The sequence below is a fragment of the Meleagris gallopavo genome, chromosome 5 (genome assembly GCF_905368555.1).
Source record: "Meleagris gallopavo chromosome 5, MGAL_WU_HG_1.1, whole genome shotgun sequence".
NCBI lineage: Eukaryota > Metazoa > Chordata > Aves > Galliformes > Phasianidae > Meleagris > Meleagris gallopavo.
Genome location: NC_139408.1, coordinates 7612109 through 7634624, shown reverse-complemented (window position 1 = coordinate 7634624; position 22516 = coordinate 7612109). Strand labels below are relative to the sequence as shown.

Sequence of the window (22516 nt, the reverse complement as noted above, 5' to 3'; positions counted from 1 at the left end):
TCTTTCTAGGTATGGAAATTGCTGTAGATTTCTGTTAGTCTATTTTCACATTCAGAGTTTGTTCTGAAAAGAGCTACATTAATGACTTTATGCATTAATGCTGTCTCAAAAACCACACTTCCATGTCTGAAGTCTTTTTTTCCCCTTCCTCCAACTCTCTCCTGCAGCCAGAGGGGAAATTCCTCTTTATTTCTTTTATTATATACTCCTGTATAGTATTTAGCATATTGGAGTTGAAACTACATTTGTTGCAGTAAAGCATTCCTGTTGCACAGATCTATTCTGTAACATACAACTATTTATATACTTGAGTTAATGTTTTAAAATACTTTTTAAATAGTTTGCTTACCTTTTCTTAGTGTATTTTACCACACCTTTTTTATTCTCTCTGTAGAATTCTTCACTGTATGAACTCTTTTCTGTTATGGTCCATTCTGGAAGTGCTGCTGGTGGCCATTACTATGCCTGTATAAAGTCTTTTAGTGACGACCAGTGGTACAGCTTTAATGATCAACATGTTAGCAAGGTAAAACTAATATTTTTGTTGTCTTAGGTACACATAAATGAATCAATGCATTTTTATTTTTCATGTGATTTTTCACCTGCGTTTAAGAGAGCTGTTGCACTCTGTAGTTTGTTTGTTTGTGTATCATTTTTATGGTGAATCGAAGGGTGGAGAGTAGCAGGACTTTTGTTTTTCTCTAGCTGCCTCCCTCCCCTTCCAGTTTTGTTTGCCACATGCTGTTGGTGCTGGTTACTTAGTCCCTAACTCTTTGAAGCAGGAGCCTTTTCATTTCTATTCTCCCCTCACCCCTCCTGCATTTTTGCATTACAGTCAAAGTCACAGCACATTTTCCACTTGCAGGCAGCAGTGTGTATCAGGTAGGGTATGACCATTGTATACTAGCTGTCAATTACACTGTGACACCAGTTCTCAGTGTAGCCCCTTCTATACTCTTGATAGTTGCTAGTCAGGTTGTGTTTTAGTCTGTTGTCTGAGGCATGATCTGTTTTTGCTCAAACTATGCAGTAAAACTAACCTGCAACACTAGTTGTCTGGAGAGTGTCACAGCTGAGTCTACCTGGTTCAGCTGATGGAGATGTGAAGTCATATGTGTTGTGATTCAGCCTATGTGATTGGAGCAGTTGGTCTGTAGCTCTACTTGATACATTTGTTTCCTTCAGTTTCCTTGTGTTACCCTCTGTTTTCTGTATTAGGAGAATATAGCATGTTCTTCCCATAACAATTTAAGTGTAGTAGTTCTCTCTCTCTATTATGACAAAGGTTGTAAAAAGCAGCATAGCAGACTTTATGGTCAGTTCTCGTGCCATGCCAGTAAGATCTTGATGCTGAGCAAGAGATGATTTAAACAGAAGCCTTTATCCACATACAGACTGCTGGATTTAGAGTTTGGCCTTCCTATATATGCTGAGAATATTTCCTTGCTTAGAGAAGTGTATTTGTAGATCTGTGAAATTCATTGTAAAATGAATAGGCTAATCACATTGGAACAGATTTTTGTTCCACTCCATAAAAAAGCAGATCTGGAACATTTTTTAAATACCAATAATTAATATTGTGTTAATATGTAATGCCATCTTTCGTAATGAGAATGAATGCATATCAATTATCACAAGTTTCTCAAATAATCATTACACTGATTTTTCTGTTAGATAACTCAGGAAGATATTAAGAAAACATATGGTGGGTCTTCTGGAAGCAGAGGCTATTATTCCAGTGCTTTTGCTAGGTAAGTCCTGCAGCACTACGTTACTTTCTGGTGGTTGATGTAGCAAAGGAATGGCTGAAGACTCATGCTTAACAGGTTAGCTTGAAAATAAGAGTTTATACTCCAAGTTATGTTAAAAGCTATCATGACTGCTGCTTACGTTCATTTGGAATAGCATAATGTTGACTTTTGAAAATCTTTCTTTGGTTTGAGTGCTACTAAGATAAGTGCAGTGTAACTTCTACGATAGTAATGGGGAAATAAACCAACTCTTGAAATGAACAATGTCCTCCTATCTGATAAATTCAGGTAAATATTCTCTTTCTCCACCAGCTCCACAAATGCATATATGCTAATATATAGACTGAAGGATCCAGCGAGGAATGCAAGTAAGTATATTTTGAGTTTCTAAACTAATAAGATCCTATTTTGGAGTAGGGAAACATTTATATGTGAATGAGAGCCCTAATTCTGGGAGGAAGGAGGATGGTGGTGTTGATTTATTTATTTATTTTTTTTTTTAAGGTAAGCTGAAGTAGCTTTCATATAGGGGACCCTTTTACAGTTCTTCATTACTCTGTTAATTGTAATTTATTATCATTATGTGGCTATCACAATTTTTTTTTTTATATTATGGATCTGAATGCCTGATACGCTGGATGACTGAATGAACTGAGGTGCTCTGCTAGTGCCATGTGCGGTAGCGGAACAAAAAATATTTTCTTCAGTTAAAAATGAGTCATGAACTTCCTGACAGCTAAGTTTTACATGTTATAATCAGCCTTTGCTTTTAGCTTCTTAGCAGGCAAGATACTGTGAGTTAGAGAGCAAGACACAGATCTGAGATCTCATGTTCTTTTTTGTTCCTTACGTCTGATTTAGCTCACCAAGGTTTAGAAGATGCCCAGCACCATATAGTAGCTGACAGGTTGATTATTCTTTGAAATGTTTCTCAGTGAAAAATGAATATTCTGTTTGGATTCAAAACTAGAATATCTCCTTGGAGACTTCATTCAGAGAGGGTGTTAGATCGTTCATGTTACTAACAACTATACACTTTCAGAATTCATTTCTTTTGTGGAGGTTATAAAAATATATTTTCTTTTCTTTAAAATAATTATGTTTCTCAGTTAAAATCTGTTTGACCTCATAGAAATGGTGCAGTAGAAAATCATGATTTGGTAGAATAGAGCTTAGCTTTTGAGCTGGTTGTTGAATTCCAGCATTTGATGTGCAGGTGATAGGACATACCTAAAAAGTTATGTGTCCAGAGGAGAAGGGAGTAAAAGATCCTTGGGAAAAAAAACATTTTGTTGCTCGTATTTTAGTGCTGTAAGTTCTGGATAAGAAATATGAACTAGTTACCAGTTTCCTTTAACTTTTTTGACAAAATATTGAGAATCTGAGGATGATCATTAGAAAGAATAAGGATAGAAATTAGCAGTGCAGAGATAATTAAAATGAACTTTTTTTTAACACAAACTAAAAATCAAAGATTAAACTTCAATTTTAAGAATTCTTTTTAATAAAATCAATAAGTTGCAATTACTTCTATGTCACTGTATTTTTATGTGTCTTGAAACAAATTTTCATCTCATGCCAGCATAATAAATGCAAACTACATTTTCTGCAGAAATCTATTTCATCAGAGTACTTCTACTGTTTTCACCATAAGAGTGGCATTTTCTTTGGAGAAAAAATACTCAAGTATCCCATAAAAACAATATTGTTGGCTTCCATTTATTTCTGAGAATTCATGATATATGGGACAGTGTGCTTGTAAAAATAAATCTGCTTTTGAAGTAATGGTACCTGAAGCAGATACTTTGATCTTCTTCATTTTGAACTGAATGTAGCACAAGGAGGATACTCTTAAAACAATTTTCCATTTGTTGATAGATAAATTAGCAAGTCTGAAGAAAAATGGTACAGTTGTTTCAGTATTTAAATAATTGAAATAAGAATTGATTACGGGTTGTGTGAAGGTAAAAAATTAAATAGAACTTAACACTCCTGAAGAAAATCTTTGGGCCAAGAGCTCTCTTTGGAAAAGATTTTCCATTATCTTCTCTGATGGACAATTGCTTAACATGGAGAAACTGAATCTGTTATTTCAGATTTCTTAAAACCATTTTTTTAGCTTTGAGAAGCTGTTTGCCAAGTTCCTTCTGGTGATGTCTTGCAGGATTGTGAGGGCTGTGTTTTTAAGATGAAATATTGTGTATTCTACTTTACGTGACAAAATATCATGAAGTACACTGTACTAAGGGCTATATTTTATCACAGTAAGGATGATACTTTAACTTTCATCAGGTCATTTATTTCTAGAACAGATTTTAGCTTTATTATGAAAGCACTCTTGTGAGCATCGTCAGTCTTATTGTATTTATTTACAATGGCAAAACTTCCCTACCGGTACAGGAATATTAATTTTCCTGTACTAATAACATGGTCTGGTATTGCTGATGTATTATAGGTTCCATAAGTAATGGAAACTACAACACATAAAACACAATAGCACTATTTGATAAATTCTCAACTACAAAACACCTTTTCAACACAGACCTTCAGCAAGTCTCAGTAAGTGTCAGTGGTGCCATTTTTTTCTGCATGTATGAATTCAGTGAAACACTTTTGTTCATCCCTGTTTCTATATCAAATGCCATTCTGTCAGACTGCACCTCTGCTGTCATGTGTCACATGGCAACAAAATTCAAGGGAATATTGGTGGGAGGAATCAGTCTCTACAGTCATACCACCAACATCTGCCTATGCCATGGTGGGCCAATCTAATAAAATAGGAGGCATTACTTTCGGAGCAGTCCTCATAGTTTGCCAAGGGAAACAGTTTATTTCAGTTCCATTTAAATCTTGAAAAGGAGAACAGGACAGATTGTTCTGTTGTTTGTGTTCTTTTCTGATAGAGTTTCTTGAGTCACACGAGTATCCTGACCATATTAAGCAATTGGTACAGAAAGAGAGAGAATTGGAAGAGCAAGAAAAGAGGCAACGGGAAATTGAGCGCAACACTTGCAAGGTTAGAATTTCTACTGAATAATATAGCAGTAATTTTTCATGTATTGTTTCTGCTATTAATTGTAATTTGTTATTACATTGCAAATATTCTTGTAATAAATGTACATCTGAATTGTATGTCTATTGGACACTTGTACACAGTGGAGGGACCCGTTAGAAATAATAACTAGAGGTTCTTGTTTACTTCATATTTTCCATGTGAATATGAGCTAGTGTTTAACAAAAACTCCAGCTCAGAATCTCTTGATTTCAGCAAAATGTGTTCCAAAAAACATGAAATGCCATGTATTGACTGCTTCATGCTATGAAATCTTCTAATGTTGTGACCCTTCGAGTTGTGGATTGATGTTTCGTAGGCTGATTTAAACAAATAATTTAGCAGAAAGGAGGAATTTTTTTCTGACAACAAATTAGATAACTACAAAATGATATTTGTGATTTACAAGCATGTCTGTTACTCAGTCTTCTTAAGAATCAACTAGCTTTATTGGAAGGTTTCCTGCATCTGTGAAACGTGCATACATCAAAAAGGAATTTCACATTTGTTCTTTCTATGCGCATGTTGGTTTTGTTTTGGAGGGAAAGCTTTAATTTCTACTTTGTATTCTGTCACACAGTGCTATATACTGTGCAATTTGTGTTTTCTGGCTGTAGCTGTATAACCAGCTGAAGGGAAGCTTTCCTACAGCTGAATTAGAGCTGAGGATACGTTTTTAGATAGTTTGAAAATAAGTTTGTAAATTAATCTATATGTACAATAATTTAAACTACTGTTGTGTTAATTTCTTCTTTATTTTACTTCACAGATTAAATTGTTCTGTATGCATCCAACAAAACAGATAATGATGGAGAACAAATTAGAAGTTCATAAGGATAGAACACTAAAGGAGGCTGTGGGAATAGCTTACAAGGTATGCTATGCATATTAGAATATTAAAATTATTAGATGTAATTTTTCCACTGTGATGTTTAAATTTCTAGTGCTGTGGTAGTGTTCGCTGTTTTGTTTGTTTGTTGGTTCATTTTTCCTTTTTGAAGTGGAGTTCTAGTTGGAAGTATTGACTGACTCGTCTGTTGTTAGTTGTCAGATGATGTCTGTTGGGAGTGATACAGCCTGCCCTTTTAAAAGGCAGTATGACCCTTATTCTAAAATCACAGTGGGAACTTCTGGTAGACTCGCTATAGCCTCCGTAGGTTGAAAGAATTTGGTCATTTATATTGATATTTCAGTAAGAATTTTGCAATCAAACATCCTTCATAGCTAATACAGAATATCAGTAGGCACCAAAGCATATGTTTTTACAAAGAGCTAAGGAGGGGTATTTTTGCTTACTTACTCTTTAGTTCTTGACATATGCGTCTTTGTCTAATGGACTACATGCAAGGCCATATGGATTTGGAATAATTTAACATTTCTTTTGGAGGATTAATGCACATAACTTCATCAGACCTCTAAGATGCTATTTGGTATCTGATATATGTTTTCATATACTAACATCTCAAATTCCCCTTTTTTCTGGATTGTGATGCAGGCTTCTGTGGCTATACTTATCATTTATGTATAACACATACTGTGAAAGTACCTGTTGTTATTTGTTTTTTTTTTTAAACACAGTAGATTAAATGATTGAATGTGTGCGCACTGAGATTTCTAGTTTACAAGAGCTAAACCCAAAAAAAGCCATTATTAAATGGTGTCTTGTTTGTTTGTTTAGCTGATGGATTTAGAAGAGGCCGTCCCTTTAGATTGCTGTCGTCTTGTCAAATACGATGAGTTCCATGATTACTTGGAACGATCTTACGAAGGAGAAGAAGATACACCAATGGGTTTATTACTTGGAGGTGTCAAATCAACGTACATGTTTGACTTACTGTTAGAAACAAGAAGACCTGACCAAATTTTCCAGTGCTATAAGCCTGGTGGTAAGTCACATAATTACAAATAGACAAAGATAGGGGAAAACAGATGTATTGCATAGTGGTAGTAAAATAAGACTTGGATAATATAGAACAGTTTTGTCTCTGGCATTAAAAATGAAATTCTGAAATTGTACACTTTCTCAAATTCATTGCTGTTTGCATGGATTTAATGTAACTCCTTGACCAGTATATCAGACAGTGGTACACTTTTTTTTGCCTTTTGAATTTTCTTGATATATCTATGTTTTCTTCTCCTTATCCCTACAGAGGTCATGGTAAAAGTTCACGTAGTGGACCTGAAGACTGAATCTGTTGTTCCTCCAATAAGTGTACGAGCTTATTTGAATCAGACAGTTTCAGAATTCAAACAGCTAATTTCAAAGGTAATTTACCCTTGTTCACAAATATGTATAACAGAATTTTCACTTATTCTTTCTCTAAAAATGTGTAATAACTTAGATTATAACGAGACTTTGCATCTTTTACAGTGCAGTTCATACTGTGTGTCATGTTATAAGATTTGGTTAGTTGTTGCAGTTGAGCTTGTCTATATACTTACTGCTGCTAAAAAGAGTAGTCTACTTGATCTGTCTATAGTTCTACCTTGACTTTTGCATAAAGTTAGCTACTGTCTGGCCCTGTTGTTTACAAACTAACCAAATAATCTGGTATTTGGAGAAGCTGAAGAGTCAAGCTGATATTCTTTTGGACTAATAAATTCAATCACGTCAGTAAGTTATTCTATCAATAGCAGAACTGTTGAATTCTTTAACCATATCACTGATACAACATGCAACTTCCCCCCATTGGCTCTGGTAATTAAAACTAGTAGCCACAGATGTCCATATGGTCTCTGCAAATCCTCCTTCTCATACCAGCAGCTACTTAATAAGCTGTAGAATTGACTATGGACTTGTAATTGACATTGTCTCGGGCCATGGAATATTGGTGCTTCCATTTAACTGAAACAGCCACAAACAACTGAAACATTCCAACAGGAAGAAAACAGCCATTTCTATTAGTTCTGTATGATTCAGTTCAGTGTAACTTCATAATATTCATTGTAGAATGAGGTTTGAATTAAGGGTATGTGCACAAAACCTGATGCTTTAAAATATTTTTGATTTTCAGCTGGTTTTGTACCCTTAGAATGGTATTGACATTGATTTTATTACTAGTTGCTAAATTTGTTTGTTCTCTGCAAAGTCAAGCCATCTTCGTCTCTTGATCTTGTGAAAAAACTGATGTTATGTGTCAAAGAATGGAAGAAAGCAACCAAGACTGAACAGTTTGTGGTTGATTTTCCTGCTGCTGTCTTTACAATTCTTGAATCAATACAAAACTTCTTATTTCCTTGTGATTAATCTTAAAATGATTATTCATGTTCCAGTATTTGAAATTATATAATGCACTTTAACTTACTGTGATTGTCTTATTTCAGGCTACGCATCTGCCATCTGAAACAATGCGGGTAGTATTAGAACGTTGCTACAATGATTTGCGTCTTCTGAATGTCCCCAGCAAAACACTGAAAGCTGAAGGCTTTTTTAGAAGCAATAAGGTAGATGTCCTGATTTTGAAACTGTCCATGTATCTACATAGCATCATCTACAAGACTGTATTGCAAGTGGGAGGGAAGTCTGTATAAAATTTATACAGGATAATAGTCATTTATATTACTGTTCTCTATTAAATTTTGTGGATTTTTTGGTAACTAGAAGATATTACGATGTCAACGCATTCTGTGGGCTATTTATAAAACCTAGTGTACATAACAAGGTAGAGCAGATTCATAATCAGAAATCTGTTTCATATCAGAATCAGAGATTCACATGGTGCTGAGTTAAAAACCTTTATGACAGGGATTTGTAGAAGTCATCTCCTAGGACAGAATGGTTAGCATTACTCTGAAACCTATCTACTTAGTTTTTAAATCTTATGATCAGCTTCTCAACACTGTTAAAATTCTTACAAAGCAAACTTCAAAGCTAAGAGAAGTTTTTGGTAGATCTTAAATTCAGGAATTCCCTTAGTCAATTCTGTATTTTTTTTCTGAAAAGACTTATACTTTTTCCAGTTATAGCTCGAATAGAATAGTTGGAAGGGACCTTTAAAGATCTAGTCCAACTGCCCGACCACTTCAGGACTAACCAAAAGTTAGTGTACTACTGAGGACATGCATTCACAAAAAGAATAACTAAGAACTTAAATAATGTTTGTAGTTAAATAACACGTTAGCGTTGTTCTCTATGCTACAGTAGCACACCTTCCAGCTATATTGTGTGTTACTTGGCTTTGAAATTTAGGCTCAAGATCACAGTATACTGGATGAGCAAAGATTAGGGAAGGAGCAAAATAATGTCGCTGACTTGTTATTCAGTGACTTTAAAGCCATTCACATGGTGATCTTTGAGAAAGGGGGAAAAAAGAGAAATTTGGTCACTTGTATTCTCAATTGCTCTATTGATTACCCTTGTATGCCTTTCAAGATTTCTTATTAGTGATGCTGTACTAGAAAATAAAGACTGTACTTGTTGATCTTGCTACTACTGCAGCTAGTGTTATCGTACAGATTAAAGCTTCATGTTGTAAATAATGCGTAGTGCAGCTCGTCAGCCTGGTTACAGGTCACTCTAATCTGAGCATGATTATGAAAGTAAAAAAAGGGAAACTGTTACTAAGCTATGACTTCTTAGTTTCTGTCTTAATATATATTTGAAAATGTTTGCTAGAAGACTGCGTTTCTTATTGATGTGTGCTCAATCCTATCTGTTTGCTGTTGTTGCTTTTATTATTTAATGTAATGCTACATGGTAAAACCACTATTATTTTATGTTTAGGTATTTATTGAAAGCTCAGAGTCTTTAGATCGTCATGTGGCATATACAGATTCTCACTTATGGAAACTTCTGGATCGTCATGCAAATACAATCAGACTGTATGTCTCGTTACCAGAGAAGTCGCCTGGATCTCAGTTTAGACAATCCGTTTATCAGAAGGCTAGTGGAGATTTGGGCAACTTGGATGAAGCCTGTGAAAGGGTAAAAGGACCTGCAGGCAACATGAAATCTGTTGAGGCAATTCTGGAAGAAAGCACTGAGAAGCTTAAAAGTTTGTCCCTGCAGCAGCAGCAACAGGAAGGTGATAATGGAGACAGCAGCAAAAGCACAGAAGCCAGCGATTTTGAAAATATCGAATCCCCTTCAAATGAAATAGACTCTTCAGCATCAGTAGAAAACAGAGAACTTGAAAACCAGATTCAGGTTTCTGATCCAGAGAATCTCCAGTCTGAGGAACGGTCAGATTCAGATGTAAATAATGACAGGAGTACGAGTTCGGTGGACAGTGATATCCTCAGTTCTAGTCATAGCAGTGATACTCTATGCAATGTGGACAATGCCCCGATTCCCTTGGCTAATGGACTTGATTCTCATAGTATCACAAGTAGTAGGCGATCAAAAGCAAATCAGGGGAAGAAAGAAACCTGGGACACAGCAGAAGAAGATTCTGGAACAGACAGTGAATATGATGAAAGCGGCAAGAGTAGAGAAGAAACACAATATGTGTACTTCAAGTCAGAACCCTACACTGCAGATGAAGGTTCAGGAGAAGGGCAGAAATGTATGTATCTTTGTTTATTATCGTGTGCCTTAAATGCTAGTAAAGTTTAGTTTGTTTTTTAATTCGTATGCTCCTTTAAGTCTAATTACAGTTTTGAAAAACTTTGTTTTTATGTCAAATTAAAGCTAATGAATGAAACTGCAAGGTTGAGATGTGGTGCCAGGTTCTCTTACAAGCAGACAACATTAGTAAGGTTTTCAGTGTACTTAAACACTGTCTTTTCTTCCTAAGAACGTTACATCTGTCTGCGAGGCATCTGTTTTCCTTCTGGTGAAGGCATTTTCTGAAGAATAAGTTGAGTTGTCTTCTACTGAAAGGAAAGTCACTTCATGTGCTGAGGATGATTTGTCTGTTTCAGAATGTGGTTAATTACTGTGATTTGCAGAGCAATAGTTCTATTAACATTTCAGTTAACAAACCTGAAAAATCCAAATCATTTTACTTGATGAAAATTCAAGTATGCTTTATGTTTATCAGTTAATTCACTAGACTGTTGCTTTTATATTGATTGAAACGCAACAGGTAAATGAAGCATACATATGGCATATGTGAGAATGATGGTGTATGTTCAGTATAAGAGGTCTTCTATTGTCATAAATCATTCAGAAACAGTATTCAGTGGCTCTGTATGTTTTGTGATTAACAGAAGAAAGATTAGCAGCTGGATATAAACCTTTGAAAGGCAAAAGTTTAACATTGAATCCAGAAATCCTGATGTAAGAATAATAGATAAGGATTCAATCTTACTAATGAAGTGAAAATGTTTCTTTAATAAAAGTTGCACTGAGAGAAATTTTAGTGAAGCTGGTTACAAGAGTTTGAAAAAAACATCTCATGGAAGGGTTGGAATGGAAAGACTTCTCTTTGTTGCTACTCTTGCTTGAACTGCTTAAATTTTTCATTTTTTTGGTAGGACTAGTTAAATGCAGGTGTTATTTAGAGTACCTTTGACACTTCTTGCAGTGCTCTGTACGAGTGGGCATCGAAAAACTTTTCTTAGTACAAGAGCATGGACAGGTTTTTATAACTCAGTTAACTAATGTTCATATAGTAAATTATGTTGTACACTATGACTGTGTTGGACTCATTGGGAATAAAAAGTACTTAACGTTGGGGTTTACCCCAGTGGGCAGCTCAGTACCACACAGCTGTTTGCTCGTTTGCTCCCTCCCAGTAGGATGGCAAAGAATAACTTGTGGGTTGAGATTAAAAACAATAATAAGAGTAATAATAATATAACAGATATTTACAAACAGGTGATGCATAGTGCAATTGCTCACCACCTACCAACTGATTATCAGCCAGTCCCTGGGCAGCAGCTGTCCTTGTCCTGGCCAATTCCCCTCAATTGTATTTATTTATTTTCACATGATGCCATACAGTATAGAACATCTCTGCCCCTCAGCTTCCTTGCTGGAAAGACAGTATGAGAAACTGAAAACTGCAATGTCCTTGGCCTTCTGAAGCCTCCACTCAGCAACAACTAAGCCATCAGTGTGTTATCAGCATTGTTTTTCTCCGAAAGCCAAAACATAGCATACTAGACACTAAAGGAAAAATCAGCTCTACCATCTTGAAACCAAGACAGTGTAGTTTGTGGTTTAAGTCCAAACTACATATATTAAGAAACATGATTTCTAAAGGCAAATTTCTTATGTTCTAGAATTGTATGCAACCAGAATCTTTTTTTAAATACAAAATTATTCAGTGTGAAAAGTCCTTAATCTAGACTTGAGCTTGCCTTGTGATACCATGTGACATTCCAAAACAGAGTTATAACCAACCCTTTCATTCTGAAGATGTTGCTGTTTGCAAAATAGGTTGATACTTCAGGAGTATCAACCCATAAACATTTCAAATGCAACAAAGCTCATACAAGTTACAGGAATGCCCTTTATAATTAGTAGGGTTATATATGAAAATAATATGATAGACTGCATTTCTTTAATATCTGAGTGCTCTGTGCTAATTTCATCTTCGTCTTTGTTTAGGGTTGATGGTGCATGTTGATAAAAGAATTACACTGTCTGCCTTCAAGCAACAGTTGGAGCCTTTTGTTGGAGTTCCATCCTCTCACTTTAAAGTCTTTAGAGTTTACGCCAGCAATCAAGAGTTTGAGAGTGTTCGGCTCAATGAGACACTTTCATCATTTTCTGATGACAACAAGGTTATTCAGAACTTATTTTGGGGAAAAAAAAAGCATTGGTACAATATAGCCAAGTTTAAGATAATAACCTGCTACTTCTTGATAGTTGCTGGTTTAAATCGTTGCTTTAATGTTGATATTGTTACAAAATGTAATTTTGATTGTAATGCCAGTTCTAACAAACACTCTCTTTACAGATAACTATTAGACTTGGAAGAGCGCTTAAGAAGGGTGAATACAGAGTCAAAGTCTATCAGCTTTTGGTAAATGAACCAGAGGTAACGTGTTATAATCAAGGTTGATTAATAGTGATTTATGAAAATTATAGTAAATGCCATGGCACATGGATTTTCCTCTGAAACCTTGCTAAAAAGAACCCTTTTTTCTCTGAGCTTTTCTGTAGTTTTCCCTAGATTAAGAAAGGGAAATTCAGGCTATTTTTTTCATGTGCCTTAGAATATGCAGTTGGAATGTGGTCTGCAGCCTTTCAGATGTCTTTATTTCTGCAGTATAAATAGAGAACAAAGAAAGATCACTCCTTGTTTTCCTTAAATATGTTTAGTTGTATAGTATTCTTTACAAATAGAAACTGTCCTGGCTTGTCCCTATTATCAGTAATAGGGAACAAATAGAACTTGCTGCAATCATGCAAGGCAGGTGGTGGCTATAAGCAGGTGCCTATCCCTTCTGCATAGGGCAGTCCTAAAGAAGTGTAGAAACAAAAATACCTTTCTTGTAGTAATCAGCGCACTTGCTTGTAGCATCTTTTGAGATGTGAAAAGGATAAAAGTTGATCTCATTATACAGATAGGAGTCTTTAAAATTGATGTAATGTGCATCTTAATTTCCGATTTTATGGTTTGGACCAAACTGCAGAGTATATATATTAATAAAGGAGAAGCATACGGTACTGAAACTGAACTAACTAGTTAAGCAGACGGTGAGATTAGTCCAAGAATAATTTCCAGTCATGGTGTTCTGACCTATCTGACCATTGTAAGAGAGTGGCATATTTATCATCTTGTGGCTTGTTTATCTTAAAAGCTCTTTCATCAGCACTTTCCAACTTGTTTGAAATGTTAATATAATGGCAGCAATTAGTAATCTGGGGACCAGATGCTGCTTCTGCGGTGGCATGCATTCGGTAGTTTTTGGGTGACTTGTCAAACAAAGGTTGACTGCAGTGCAATTAAAATCCTGATTTTAATCAGTGTTGTTTACAGAAAATGATTACTTTGCTAGGTGAGTGGGGCTGGTCTCAAGGGCAGAGACAAGATTGGAAGACAAATTACTTTTTTCTATTATTTATATTTTATATAATATATAAATATATATAATTATATATTATCATTAATTTCTTTAATGGTTTTCTATTTGCTATGTTCACAGCCATGCAAGTTTCTTCTAGATGCAGTTTTTGCTAAGGGAATGACCGTCCGACAGTCCAAAGAGGAGCTACTTCCTCAGCTTCGAGAACAGTGTGGCCTGAACTTAACAATTGACAGGTGAAGATTTTGCAATCAGGACTGAAGTTAAATGACTAAATATTACTTTAAAGTGTGTATCTTTTCTCTTGTGGGAAGGAAGAACATTAGGAAAAGAGCAGAAATAAGTTACCGTGGTGTTTAAATCCAGTTGTGAATTGTGAGAAGCATTAACTTCATCATTTTTGGCTTTCTTTGCATGTAAAATGATAGAGGGAATTGTATCTGCCTGAAATGTCTGTGTGCAAAATGACTACAGGTTTAGATGAAATGTTTTATTTAAAAAGAAGAGCATTAAGTAAATCTGTTCACATACAAAAGCATAAAGTAGTAAAAATGTTTCCTGTTGAGAAAAGCAGTAAAAATGTAGATCTGGACCAGGTAATTTCTACTTACCTCACTATGACTTGGCCAAAGGATTTTTGTCAGCCACACGTGTATTGTGTTGTCTAATACTATATGTTGTCTAATGCCTCCTGGGCACATAACAGTATTTGACTTCTGAGTATAGAAACCATTATTATTAGTGTTATACTTGTATTTATTTCCATTTCAGTTGTTCATACCAGTATTTAGTTGCATCTGAATAAAGCTCATGCTTTTATTGTGTGTCTGTATTGACGCAGTAGAACCAAGAATGTAAACCAGATACCAGTCTTCCATACTAATCTCTCCAAACAAAAACAACAAAAAAGGCAGGGATAACTTTGGAAGCTTCTGGTAATACTCTACTTATGCTGCATAGGAAATTGTTTTCTTCCTCCAAGTCTTCATGGATTTCTTGCTCTGACCAAGCATATGCAGGCTTGTTTTCTTTGATTGATGCTGCACTACCAGACTGATGACAGCATGCTGTCAGGAATATCTCAATGTTAAAATTATTGCTGCTAAACCTTACCTACCCTCACATAAATGAGTTGCATTTTGGTTCCACCAAAAGAAAAAAAAAAAAGCGATGTTCTATTTTTAACTCCATGACACTGTTAATTGGTTGAAAACTTTCCTCTGTCATTTATTTACAGGTTTCGTCTACGGAAGAAAACCTGGAAGAACCCAGGGACTGTGTTTCTGGATTATCATATCTATGAAGAAGATATCAATATTTCAAGCAATTGGGAAGTTTTCCTAGAAATACTTGATGGTAATAATAATATGGAGAGAAAGTGAAGATGATGGTAGAGCTTTTATTTAGAGAGCAGTAGAAAATGCAATTCCCTTCTTTTCAATGTAAGACTAATAAAACTGAAGTGTGTTTTCAAGGGTAACTTAAGGGAAAAAGGTAGGCCATGCTGTTTTTTCTCTGGCATTTCTCATCATGTATAGATAAGGAATGTAGATTGCATTTGTTCAGAAACTTTTTCACATGCGTATGTGCTTTAAGAAGTCCAACACGACTGTCGCTCTAGTACCATGAGCTCTTTTGGACAACTGATGAATCATGGTATTTTTAGTTTTAGCAATTATGTCAAAATAAATGCAAGATATTGAAATGAACATTGGAGGTTCTGCAGTCCTCCAGATGGACTGGAAATATGTATCGGCTCACACTTGAATTGTTGTTGGAGGAGCATAAAGGCATAAAGTTCTATCAACACTTCTTTCATCTTGTTTTTCAGCTAAGCACATTAGTTAAGTAAATAATGTGACTTAGAGGATTTTACAGCTAGTTTCCTTGTAATAGTGGATCTATATCCTTTCTTTGTTATGTGCATATTTAAATTGTTCTGTGGTTCTGAAGGAAGCTTAGATAATTGCTTCAGACATGCCAAGAAGGATTTCATTGGTTGTACCTTCATTTTGGACAGCAGCTTAAGTGTTGAAAGGTAGCACAAACACAGTCATAGACAAAATTTGTAGATGTTTAGAAGCTTGAACAGTGGTGGTTTCATGCACCACAAGCATGTAATAGTAGACATAAATGTTGAAGTTGCATATTCTGTAGGCTAAATTACAAAATTTTAAACCAGTTTAGAAGTGATGATATCAGCCCTTTCATATTATTTATGCTTATTTGATTGTGATTTTCATGGTGTTACCCTGTCTACCAGAGAAAGCCCTGGCATAAGGAATTTGGAGGCAATACGTATTTTAAAGGTGGTAGGTGTACAGCAGACTTCAGTAACAAGTGTGTAGTTAGTGTGTGAAAGGTAGAAGTGAAATGTGAAAAACTCTACTTTGGGAACAAAAGTGAAGCACATGAATAATTACCAGATTGCAGAGGAAGGCCGTGCAGATGCAAGGTCAGAAGATCAGCCTCTGATTTTGGTGGCTGGATATTTTGTGTGTGACTAAGCTGGAGAGGAGTAAATGGCATTGCTTGTAAGGGATATTATCTATGACAGATTGTTTGAAATTAAGTCTAGTCCCGCTTTTCCTGTTTTCTCCTCCTCTGTAGTAGACTGCCTGCAGCATACAGAGTTATGTAACATTTAATGGGCAGTGTGTGTGTGTGTGTGTGTGCGCGTGTGTAATGCAGCCTTCAATACCTGAGTGTGCATTTGCTATGGGTAACCCCTAATTTTAAATAAGCTACTTTATGATGTCAATGTAATAAATTTCTTTCTCTTTCTAAGGAATAGAAAAGATGAAATCCATGTCACAACTTGCAGTTTTATCAAGACGATGGAGACCATCAGAGATGAAGCTAGATTCTTTCCAGGAAGTAGTGCTAGAAAGTAGCGGTGTTGAGGAATTAAAAGAGAAGGTAAAATCTACAAACCATGCAGGTTTCTCGTGGTTTCTGAATGTCTTATTCATGTCTTCTGTTCGGAAGCATGGGTATCATGACTTTTTTTCTTTATAAGACCAGAACTTTTCAACAGGCAAGTGAATGTGCCATACTAGCAGAAGCCTAGAGTAGGGAGTGTGTTTTATAATGGGACTGTTTTATTAATTTGATTTATCAAATCGTGCTTAGAAATGGTTGTTCATATATAGGAATACTAAGATGGAAGAAGGACACCTTGGATGTTGATGTCAGCAAAAATCCTGTTATCAAATCTGCCAGTCTTAATTCAAATATTAATAATAGGATTTTTTGTATAGGCTGGAAAGAGGAGCATTGTTCAGCTTTCATCCTCATTTTTATCTGAAGAGGAAGTCAGCTTTTCTTGTTTTCCTTTCTTAAGAAGCAAGTTGTAGGGAGCAACTTGAAAGCTTCTCTGAAGGAATGCTGCTAATTTTTTTTGGTCACACAAGTATGATAAATTTGAATTTGACATCTGTAGTAACAGAGGTGTTCATCCAGATCTTTTCTGCTAGCCAAATTCTGCTAGCAGATAGTAGGGCTGATATATTTCAGGATTTTGCTGGCTTTTGTTAGTATTTGTTGATTTGATCTAGTTTGCTCAGGAAATGAGAGTTGGAAAATTAGGCTGGCTGTTAGTCTGCTCTTATCAGTTCAGTTCAGCATACCAGACAGAAGAGTTGATGAAGGCAAGAATCTTAGAAATGAAATCTCCAAATTTTGGGGAAATAAGCAGCCTTGGGTTAAAAATGAATCTAAGTTAATATCTGTGCTGCCCTGGAGATAAGATTGCAGCCTGACTTTGAGTTGACGGCAAGGCAGCGCTGAGTCTGTGTGCACCATGAGATTGCTCAGCAAATACCTAACGGGTGGGAGTCAAGTGGATGGGGATAGCCTCTTTTCAATGCTACTCAAGTGATAGAACAAGGGGAAATGGGAACAAACTGATACACAGGAAGGTCCATATGAACATGAGGAAAATCATCTTTACTGTGAGTGTCATAGAACACTGGAACAGGCTGCTCAGAGAGGCTGTGGAGTCTCCTTCTGTGAAGATACTCAGAACCTGCCTGGGCCACCTGCCTGTGTGCCCTGCAGTAGGGAACCTGCTTTAGCGGGTGGTTGGACTCCATAATCTCTAGAGGTCTCTTCCAACCCTTATCATTCTATGATTATGGTAGGAAGTGTGGTGTATGTAGATGAAGCTGTAAAATGCATATGCCTTAACCTCATGTGCTTTCCTTCTTGACTATAATAGTTTTCATTTGATATAGAAAGGAAACTGCCGGACCTTAAGGCTTAACTCGAGGCAGTTGGTGACTATGTCATGGATTCTATTAACTGTTTTTATTTTATTATTGCCTTGCTGTGAAGTCAGGAATGTGATGAAACTGCCACATGAAGTGTGCTGTATGACACATTGGTAATTTCTAAAGTTCTGAAAGCGTGTACTTTGTCATTGTAATTTTGTACTAATATTTTACAACTTGAGTATGTTAGTCAGCTTCTAGATTTGGTAGGTCTGTGGATTTATGTAGATGTACCATAATGTTGTAGAATAGTACTTAAATCCATTTTTTTCACTTCACAGCTGAGTGAATTAAGCGGAATACCCTTAGAAAATATTGAGTTTGCGAAGGTAAGATCTTCCTTTTTTTTTTTCTCTGCATTTTATTGGTGTATGTGATTGTGTAACTGTTTCATCCGCAATTGCTTCTTCTTAGGGTAGAGGAACGTTTCCATGCGACATTTCTGTCCTAGAGATTCATCAAGACTTGGACTGGAATCCTAAAGTATCTACATTGAATGTCTGGCCTCTGTACATTTGTGACGACGGTGCAGTAATATTTTATAGGTACATACTTTATTACAGAATAGTAATGCAAAAAATCTGTGCTTAAGATTTGAAGGGTGATGTAATCAACAGAAGCTTAAACATTCTACTTGTTTTCTTAAAGGAGAAATGCTTGTGTGAGAGGGTTGAAAACATGGGACTAATTCAGGCTTCTCAGCTTCATACAAACCTGACAATTAACTGTTTGGGTTTGCTTGTTTTAAGAAAATAAACACTGTTCCCTTTTACTCACTTCTCTCTCTCAAGTCACTGCTAAATGCAAAAGTAATTGCTGTTCTTGAGTGCACCTGAATTTCATCTAGCTGTTGGTGTTGTGATGAAATAAAGAACAGTCATAATTATTCACGGAGAGTAGGTATAATCAGGTAGATGGAATATAATCTTGGTTCTTGCTGTTTTCTGTTTGGTCTACTGTAAGAATACTGAATAAAAAGCAGACTCGGATTAATATTAGTCACTAGTCATTAGGAGAAGAAAAGCATTTGTGTGGAACATTATGTTTAGTTCTGTTTTTGTTTTGTTTTTTTTACAAGCTGCACCAGTGGCGGAGAAATAAAGAAATCTAATGACTATTGTAGTTAATTTAACATAGATTTTTAACATGTGTTTTCATTTAGGGATAAAACCGAAGAATTAATGGAATTAACAGATGAACAGAGAAACGAACTGATGAAAAAAGAAAGCAGCAGACTCCAGAAAACTGGACACCGGGTAACCTACTCTCCTCGTAAAGAGAAAGCACTAAAAATTTATCTGGATGGAGCACCAAATAAAGATTTGACTCAAGACTGATATTTGCTATAGCATTTTCCCTGGGGAATTTTTTTTTTGTTTAAAATAAGAAGGTTCACTACTACTGTGTAGTGCCATTACGGCAGGACGCTCATTAGGTGTAAAGCGCTGACACCAGCACTGATTGGGCTGTGCTACCAATCAGCAGCGCAGTGCCCTGTTGGGTCGCTGTTTGACTTGGAATCATGTTGTGCACTATAGTCAAATGTACTGTAAAGCTAAAAGGGATGTGCAAATAAAAGATTAGAACTAAAAAATGGGTGGGGAGGGAAATGAGTGGAAATTTTTGAGGACAGTGTGCACATAGTAGCTAGTGAAACTAGCCTCAAACAGGATACTCATAGCTTAATAATAAAAGCTGTGCAAAGGCCATGAAAGAATCCTTTTTTGTTTGTTTCACTGATACACGCATTACCTCATCAGAAAGTCTGAAGCATGTGTTAACACCTTGGTTCTAAAAAGCAGCAGGAAGGGGTTGAAGATGTGATGGAAGTGATGGAGTTGTAAGGTCTGCGAATATTCTTTCACGAAACAGGCGGTGTTAGAGGTTTGTCTGAAGCGGCCAGCAGGTGTTGGTTCTTTTTGCAGAAGCGCTGTTGTAAGGTAAACTGGTTTTTAGCAGGTTACAGAAGCTGGTGAGCAGCTCTATATTTCATCCAGTGTGTAAATAAAATTTGCCCTGTCCACTTAACAGAACTGCAGTTCAGCTATTTTCCATGGTATTTCTTTTCACATATCACCATCCATTGAGTTTGAAATTGTAGTTGCCTATTTAAATTTGTATTCATTTTGTCTGACAGTGCTGGGTACTTTAGGGTTGTATTTCCCCTTGTTAATTAAGCTTTCATTCTGTTTAGCAACTTTTTTGTACATTTTGTTTTTGAGACTATTACAAGTTTGCGTTTTCTCCACCCATTGAAATTCGTATTCCATTTGCCTGGATTTGATTCCACAGCTATATGTAGTTAAGTACTGGGGCAACCTTTAACATCTCAACATATAAACTTGGTAGTTCAGGTTGTGGTGGAGAGACTGATGCAGTCAACATGATTTCCTTGCGAAGCCTAGGAACAGCAATTTTTTTGCTTTGGTCCATAAAGATCAATAGAGAACAGTTCTCCTTAGTTTTCGGAAAACCACCTAATTTATAACAATCAAACGATTTTGGTAAACTTTTTCATGCCAGATGCTGTTTACAACAGTGAACATGCCAATAAAACATTTGTTCATTCTGTTGTGTTTTATTCATTAAATGCTGTGGGTTTTATTTGAAGAATGTCAGAATTACTTCATGGAAATGTGCTTTCCTAAGGCAATATCAGAAGCCTGTTTGTATATGTGTATATATTTATACACACTCCATACCCAATATTATGGGAAGCATTTTGTAGCCTGTCTGCTGTTCCTCCAGGCTTATTTTCACACTGCGTTTTTAAGTTTCCTTTCTAGAACTGAATTCCTTCCCAGTGAAATTGTTAGAGTCCAAATATGGCTGGCAGCTAAGTTTTGCTACAGAGAGGAAAAAGGAGTCTGAAGAACTGAACATTCAGTTTTCCGATTGCTGAGACGCAGCAACATAAAGAGCCTGAGGAATCTAGCAGCTCGAGAACCAGGGATTGCATGGAGGAATTCTCTCTCTCTGTTTGACCTGTACCACCTCATCTCTGATGTAAATGAGTGGGAAGCAGAGGAAGCATAGAGTGCACACCATGCAGTAGGTAGAGTAGCTTCATTAAACTTCCATACTTCCATTTATGTATGTGTATAGGCTGCCCAAATATCGTGAGTTGTTGGAAGAGGGAGAAATATGGCTAGGAAAAGAATTCCAAAAGCTGCTTTCTTAGTCCTTAGCCTCATTTGGGAAGCTTCAGTTGAATACATTTCTTTGAAGTTTATTGTAAACCTGTAAGTCTTGATAAAAGTCTCGATGAGGATGCCCCTCAGTCCTCCATAATTTCCTGTTCAGTGGTGAACTTCCTTCTGTGTAAGCATATTGGAATACATTCTGGATTGTTTGGGGAGACTTTTCAGCATTTGCTTTATGTTCTGATGATTTTGATTTTGACTGCATTTTAAAGAAACAAAAGACCCTTGAGTTTCTAATTAAATTAGTTATACAGAGATTTGATTAATAGCAATGTGTATTATTAGGGACTGGGGTATTGGGAAACTTGGAGAATTATGTCTTCCTTCCTAAGTAGGGTAATATTTATGGATGGTCTTTGCTTCTTGAAGTGCTATTTTAGACCAAGAAAATTACAATGAAATTTCATTGTATAGATAAATTGTCTCTAAAGTACAGGAATTTCAAATTTTAGTTGGGACAGAGAGGAAAGGTAAATGTGAACCATGTCAGAGAGCATATGTGTGTATATGAGTTGGTGTGAGAGTTGGTGGTGGAAAAGAGTCCATAAACTAAAAGGCTGTTCTGATTAGATATCTTTCTTGTTCCTAGTGAAAACAATTCACATTGATTCCAACACCCGAGGAATTTGTTGAAAGTCTTTTATAGACCAGAAGTGGTGAAAGGCTTGAAGGCTAGCAGTGCAGTCAGCAACTGCTCATTAATTTATTGGTATTTGCTGTTCAGATTAGCCCATAAGCAGTAGGGGATGCTGTTTGGGAAGAAGCTCTGAGAATACGTGGCTGGAGCTTTGTAACTTCTTTCAGCATGTTCAATAATAGATGGTAAAATCAATACTCCTAAAAATCATTAACGATGGAAGAACCGTTGTAGCAAACAACGGTTTGCTACAGTTGAGATGGCTGAGAGTTAGTGAAATAAATCAGATTTTACTCTAGCTTGATATTGATTTCTTAGATCAACGGTGTTAAAATGGTAATGTTGATATTCACGTTTTGTAACACAGATTAATGCCTATGAAGTATATTAAAAGCAGTAACCGCTTTCTTAAAGAATCTTCTGTGGGTATAGACAATGAAGAGGGAGAAGCATGACTCTAAAGGTGAACAAGAAAGTTGTCTCACTGCTTGCTTGAAGTAAGGAGTTTGTGTTCGCTGCTTCTTTATCTCCAAGGCTAAGTGATGGAACAGAGTGTATAGAACCCTTAATTAATAATGTATAGATCCTTAATTGGAATTACCCTAGGGGGTATGTTCATAAAGTGCAGAATGCTGCCATATGTGGCACTGTATTTAGTTACAAGGCATAGCTTATTTGTAACT

At 36.1% G+C, this 22516-nt stretch overlaps 1 protein-coding gene across 5 annotated transcripts in view; it reads left to right on the top strand.

The window, feature by feature from the left end:
- Positions 1 to 20562, top strand: part of USP47 (ubiquitin specific peptidase 47) — a 54016-nt gene extending 33454 nt beyond the window's left edge. For all 5 annotated transcript variants that reach the window (XM_085224072.1, XM_085224071.1, XM_085224074.1 and 2 more), the window contains 17 exons: positions 395 to 526; positions 1675 to 1751; positions 2064 to 2119; positions 4655 to 4767; positions 5573 to 5677; positions 6482 to 6689; positions 6954 to 7069; positions 8128 to 8247; positions 9527 to 10307; positions 12299 to 12474; positions 12651 to 12731; positions 13843 to 13958; positions 14960 to 15078; positions 16511 to 16641; positions 18275 to 18322; positions 18408 to 18538; positions 19156 to 20562. In XM_085224072.1, coding sequence (XP_085080198.1) covers positions 395 to 526; positions 1675 to 1751; positions 2064 to 2119; positions 4655 to 4767; positions 5573 to 5677; positions 6482 to 6689; positions 6954 to 7069; positions 8128 to 8247; positions 9527 to 10307; positions 12299 to 12474; positions 12651 to 12731; positions 13843 to 13958; positions 14960 to 15078; positions 16511 to 16641; positions 18275 to 18322; positions 18408 to 18538; positions 19156 to 19330 — 2685 coding nt within the window. In that variant the 3' untranslated portion in view covers positions 19331 to 20562. The remainder of the gene's footprint in view (positions 1 to 394; positions 527 to 1674; positions 1752 to 2063; positions 2120 to 4654; positions 4768 to 5572; positions 5678 to 6481; positions 6690 to 6953; positions 7070 to 8127; positions 8248 to 9526; positions 10308 to 12298; positions 12475 to 12650; positions 12732 to 13842; positions 13959 to 14959; positions 15079 to 16510; positions 16642 to 18274; positions 18323 to 18407; positions 18539 to 19155) is intronic.
- The last annotated feature ends 1954 nt before the right edge of the window (positions 20563 to 22516 follow it).